Here is a 5,833-nt window from a genome sequence, read left to right on the forward strand (position 1 = left end):
TAATGTGGCCTTAAGGGGTGATCCTTTTCGGGAGAGGATGTTTTGTGATGCATAAGATTATTAATCGAATGGTTTCGAGTTAGATTGCTTGCGTGAGTCCTGGCGAGAGCTGGGCAGACGGCCCGCCAACCCTTTGGTTCGCCTCAGGGGGAAGTGGGGTCGCCACAGAACGTGCTTCAGAAAAATAGTTTTACGCCTAGGTATTATATTGCCGCTGCGACTGATAACATGAGCCTTCAAAAGGCACAAGTTCTTGAAAAATCTTGGCTCAATGAGGTATATTTCCCTACCTTTTTGTTCCGTTTTGTGCTGTTGAGTTCTTGATTACTGAATTTATCTTTATTAATAGGACTGTATTCTGTGGATACTCAAGCACAAGTAATCTAGGATGTGAATCGTTGTATTGATCTATATTAGATTGAACTATTTATTAGCTTAGAGAATTATTCTTCTATTGTTATCGACAAAAGATAATCGGATGAATAATTAATTTTACATCATTGATCCAGTAAAGCTTATGAAAAGGAACGGATTGGACATATAAACACCTGTTTGCATCATTCATGTGACAAATGACAGCCTCTTTTCAGTATTTAACAGTTAGTCATCAGAATCAACCTCCTTACTCCAAAATCCAAGTATAATGGTTTGGTATCCACAAGAATTGCAACTATACATGCTGGTTGCTTTGTTTTAAAATGATTTTCTTATAGCCTTAAAAACTCTGTTTGTCCCAAAGGTCCAAATGCACTATCTTTGTTCCTGTTTCTTAGTAGTTGAGTCAAATCTATCTACATCCAGCTTTTGATATACAACACTTTCTAGTGTAGTTAGTTTAGATTCGACAGTTAAAAAGAGAAAATTACATGTTTGTGTTAATTCTTGTGTCTTCATGGGATGAAACACCCAACATATGTTCTTCATTTAATGAACACATCGAGTTTGTATCTGAGAGTTGGGCTGCTTTTGATGGGTCCTTTTAGTTTGTTTATGTGCTATGGAGATTTCTTCCCCTACTTAGGCTGTCTAGTACAAGAAGAACCAACGAAGGCATTCTTTAACTGCTTTCTCTTGTTTTAGGGAGGAGTTGAAGAGGTTGGATCTGCTAAATTCATGCAGATATACCGAAGCCGAGAGGTCGGTCAATCATATATAACCTCTGTTGGAACCACCTTAATCGCTTTGGCTCATGCATTTTGGCTAATGATAAAGATCAGACCTCATGTGGTATTTCATATACCTTATTCACGACACTCTTTATAAACTACTAATGAAGTCCTGGCTTTTTCTCCTCTTACCCTTTTGCTTTGTTGGTTCTGTTATTTGTACTCTATGTAGATTTTGTGCAATGGACCTAGAACTTGTATACCTCTTTGTGCAATTGCTTTCATCTTCAAGGTTTTGCGTCTTCATCTGCAAGTGTCCCATACCTCAATGTTCTTTTCCAACTTCTTAATAGATCACTAGGTTACTCTTGTTAATTTACTAGTACAACAATACAGTTATAGGTCAGTAGCTTCCTCTTGTTAATTTACTAATATGATGGCTCAGAGTTGCAAACTCAGAAGGTTGTTAAGTATTTGAGTCTCCCTATCTCTACATTTTCCGCTTAACTTGACTATTTTGATTGTTGATGGAGTCTGCTTTAATTATGTTCTATGTTAGATTCTTGGAATTAGATGGTCATATATATTCTATGTTGAAAGCATTGCAAGAGTGAGGAGGCTTTCTTTGAGCGCATTGCTTCTTTACAAACTACGCATGGCTGATCAGTTGTTTGTGCAGTGACCACAACTAAAATCAAAATATCCTCGAGCTCATTATGTTGGGTGTCTTATGTAACTCATTCATTTTTGCAGCTGTTCAAAGGTACGGCAATGTATAAATTTGAAGTTATCGTCATATATGTGTGGTTTATGGTAGCCCTTCTGATAGGTGTCTCTTTAATTTTATGAAACCATGGTTGTCTTTGGGTGCAATCTATGAAAATTAGACAGCATTGGCTAATTATTTAGAAAAGTTTTTGCACCTCAAAGGAATAGCACGTTAACATTAGCGTAGAAATTAAGTTCTATCTCAAAGCACATTTTACTATGTGATTATTGCATGGAGAAGCTTGTCTACGAGGCTTGATTAGATACTATCCAGATTCTAACTCACCAGCCAACAGAAAGAATGACAAACTGCACAGTTTTATATTTGATGGTTCTGACGTTGTAGCATCGAAACATAATAATGTATATAGACTGGAAAATTGTTAAACTAGTCCTGAATGATGCTTTATAAAACTAGCCGTGTAATTATATATGCTATACTCTGCAGGTTAGTCAGAGCGAAACTGCCTTTTTGACTAATTTCATTTCCATTTTTGGTAGAACATGACTAGCGTCTTGATTCAATCTTCTTAACTTATTTTAGGACTTAATGCATGAACAAAGCCAAGTTTTCCTGGTCACAAGCGCAATAAATTGATGAAAAAGTTGCATAAGATGGTCCATTATCAGTTATAATTAATCTAATGCGATTATTTTGCCTCTTTTTAAATTTTTCTGGGTTCAGGAGTTTTTTTTTTTGGGGGGGAGGGGCGGTTAATTTGAAGTTTAAGTTCAAACTTTTTCTGATTTGAAGAGATATCCTGAATGGCTCCCTCCCCATATCCTTTTCCATCTTGTTATTTAATTTCTTTCTGGGCCACACTTGTTCTGGAATTCATCAGCAAATTGATAAGAATGCTCATCACTCGTGGTCTAATGCATTTCTTTTTTCTGAAATTCAGTTTCATGAAACTTGGGCTATGACTTGCACGCCAATCATCTGGGAGGATGACTTGACTTACCGTGTATTTGATGGAGATGGTTCTATGATAAAATGTACAATTTGCAGGGAGAAAAAAATTAGCTCAGTGTTAGCTGTTCTTTGTACTCAATGGTGAATATTACTTAATGTGGCAGGGGAAGTTGACAGCAACTACCTTGGGGTTCCATCAACGGACAGCAAGTACACTGACGTATACTTTTTAGCCCTTAGTTCTTCTTTCTACAACTGCTTTATATACCAAAGCATCTTAATTTGGTATAACATTGTAAGAGGTGGAGGAAAAGGCAATGTGAGCATGGAAAATAGAAATAGGTTGTAGACATGTATACCACTCTGGGCAAAACTGGTGATTTTTCGAGAAGAAGGGGGCTCTTTGTGCTGATTATAGTGCGGTAAAAATTTTATTTGACACAGCTATTGACTCTTCTCTCATCAGTTATTTGTTGAATTTGATGCTCAGGAGTTTTTAAAGGATTTATAATAGAACTTTGACACGCAGCATATATCATTTTCAGTATTGAAAGGGTGGCAGAGAATGTTGATTAATATATGTGGTGCTGTAAAATATTTATAGAACTGAAAACAGTAAATCTTGTAGTGGTGGAGCTGAAAACTTAGTCATCAAGGTGCTAGTTAAATTCAAGACATTGGGATGTCCTGTGCTTCTTCCTACATTTACTCTTCAGGAGAATGTTAAATGCTTAAGGTAAAGAGTATGCTATAAGGAGATGACAGAATATGGTAGGATAAGTGAATTAGGGATTCATGGCCATTTTGAAAATTTGACTAGAATTTTGATTCATTACGCCAACTTAATTGGTTAAGATCTATTGATTATTCAAAAGGGGTTCTTTGATAAATGTTTGGGACTATCACTTGGACGTACCTGTAATTTTTCCAAACCCTAAGGAAGTAGACATCAGGAACTCAAATTGCATAAGGTACTTGGGAACTTTTAAACATGTATGTAAATAATCTAATTAGAATTCCTCAGATGCAAATGGGATACTTGATACACGGTCTGCTATTCTAATTTCTAAAGATTTTGACTATGATTTGGTCAAATTATAAGTCCATATGATAATTTTGCCAAAATTTAGGGGAGGTAAATGTCATTTAACTCAATTATTAACTATGGCAACCAGGTCAAGAGTTATTTAACCAATTATTACATGGGAACATGTAAGAGTTATTTACAGAGTTTTTAAGAATTGAAACTTATTAGTAATTATGGATTTGAAATATATTATATAAAAATGTAGAAGTTATAGATAAATATGGCACTGTTTTCTTTTTCCCATCTATTGGATATATTGTTAAAGGTAAAGTTAGGAGGAGGTCCTAAAAGTGACAAATTATTAAGTGCTAACTTTGCTATAATATGGATATATGCCTTGCTCTCTTTTGGTGTAGATTTTGTAAATGTCAATTTTGGAAAGTAATTACATACAATAATCAGCTATCTAAAAAAGTTACCCTTTGATAGATTTTGGATTTTACAAATGAGAACGTTACAAAAAAAAAATGGTAATAGCACTCCACTTTTTGTTAATGATACTCTCATTATCATTTTTATCATATAATTATTATTTATTAGAATATATGATTAAAAAAGTGTCATTAATAAAAAATGAAGTGCAATTGTCATTTAAAAAAAATTCATTATTCAAAATCAAAATTTAGCATGATCAACTGAGAAAGCCGATAAAAAAAATAGTGCAGAGTCTATTGTTAATCTTCACCTCCTTTAGGGCTGGGCTAATGCAGCTTCGCCTTTCAAACTTTAGGTCCAGTGGACCAAGCCTTAATTGATCACTTGCATGAATTGAGACCTTAATTTTAGACTTTTTTTTTAATCATCGTCACTTTATCTATACTACCATACTCTAACCTAATCTAATAAGAAGGTCTAACTGGACCTACGAGAGACTGATGAGGACTGAACTACCATCACTTTAACCTAATCTAACAGGAAGGTCTGACTGGGCTTATGAGGAACTGATGGGGACTGAACCACTATTAGACTTGACGTGGAAGGCTCAACTGGGGTTACGAGAGACTGATGAGAACTGAACTACTATTAGACCAGATGGATGCACTATGTATTTGTATGGATCTCTAGAGGAAATCATATATTATAACAATTGATGGGAGGCAAAGTTAGAACTTTGAACCCTTGGCATCTCACCCCATCAAGCGTTAAAGTCTTGGTGGTGGCCAATAGCTCAAAGATTGTTGGTTTGGCGTCAATTTTAGACTCGATTGTAATGTCAACCGAGTTTGGACTGCACCAAGCTCAACCAACTTATTGCTCAGTTAAGAAATTATGATCTATTTTTTATTTTCTTTGTAAAATATAAATCAGATACTAGGGCATTGCAACAACAAAGGAAAAATCAATGGTCATTATACGTGATCATTTCCTCAATTTATATCCCATCATAATAATGGTGCTTTAAATGATTAAAATTGTAATTAGGGTTATAACATTTTGTCCTCTTGAACTTACAGGTAGTCACACGTTGTCCTCTTGAATAAAAAAAAAATATTTTGCACCCTTACCCTAGTAAATAATAGGCCCTCAAAACATGTGAAAATTTTTCTTTTAGTTTTGCTCCTAGTATTATTCACACTTTGTTCCTTTCAGCCAAAAAAAAATATATACACTTTACTTTAATAATTATCAACTCTATATATAATATATTGAACTATTAAGAAAGTTATAGTATAATTTTAATATTTACAACTAACATTGTGAGAACTCGAAAATTTTCTTATTTTCTAGCCATTATTTTAATTCCATGCATATATTTTCTATATTTTCCTTTATTATATTAATTTTCTAGCTATTATTATAAGGGAATTAAGTTTTCAAAACATTTTTCCGGTATAAATTAGTTCATGTGACATTAGTAGTGTATATTAGACGTGGGATCCGCTAGTGCGATAAGTTTTAACGACTAAGTTAAGTTTTGTATAACGGATTTATTTTACAAGGTGTTAGGAAATAATTAGA

The 5,833-nt window shown here is 34.3% G+C and overlaps 1 protein-coding gene and 1 long non-coding RNA gene across 2 annotated transcripts; both read left to right on the forward strand.

The window, feature by feature from the left end:
* The first annotated feature begins 228 nt into the window (after positions 1 to 228).
* On the forward strand, positions 229 to 1,788 carry LOC113775908 (UDP-N-acetylglucosamine transferase subunit ALG14-like). Its single transcript, XM_027320960.1, has 4 exons — positions 229 to 276; positions 1,081 to 1,227; positions 1,339 to 1,398; positions 1,666 to 1,788. The coding sequence occupies exons 1-4, from the start codon at positions 229 to 231 to the stop codon at positions 1,786 to 1,788; spliced, it is 378 nt and encodes a 125-aa protein (XP_027176761.1).
* Positions 1,789 to 1,832: 44 nt separating this feature from the next.
* LOC113775909 lies at positions 1,833 to 3,320 on the forward strand. Its single transcript, XR_003468949.1, has 2 exons — positions 1,833 to 1,869; positions 2,952 to 3,320. It is a non-coding gene; the product is annotated as an uncharacterized LOC113775909 (long non-coding RNA).
* Positions 3,321 to 5,833: the final 2,513 nt, after the last annotated feature.

The sequence above is a fragment of the Coffea eugenioides genome, chromosome 6, assembly GCF_003713205.1.
Source record: "Coffea eugenioides isolate CCC68of chromosome 6, Ceug_1.0, whole genome shotgun sequence".
Taxonomy (NCBI): Eukaryota; Viridiplantae; Streptophyta; class Magnoliopsida; order Gentianales; family Rubiaceae; genus Coffea; species Coffea eugenioides.

Excerpts from the sequence above, each read along its gene's own strand:
- LOC113775908 (XM_027320960.1), top strand. The coding sequence starts at position 229 with ATGAGCCTTCAAAAGGCACAAGTTCTTGAAAAATCTTGGCTCAATGAG. Across the intron at positions 1,228-1,338 it reads TAAAGATCAGACCTCATGTG|ATTTTGTGCAATGGACCTAG; the intron begins GTATTTCATATA and ends TACTCTATGTAG. Across the intron at positions 1,399-1,665 it reads CAATTGCTTTCATCTTCAAG|ATTCTTGGAATTAGATGGTC; the intron begins GTTTTGCGTCTT and ends GTTCTATGTTAG.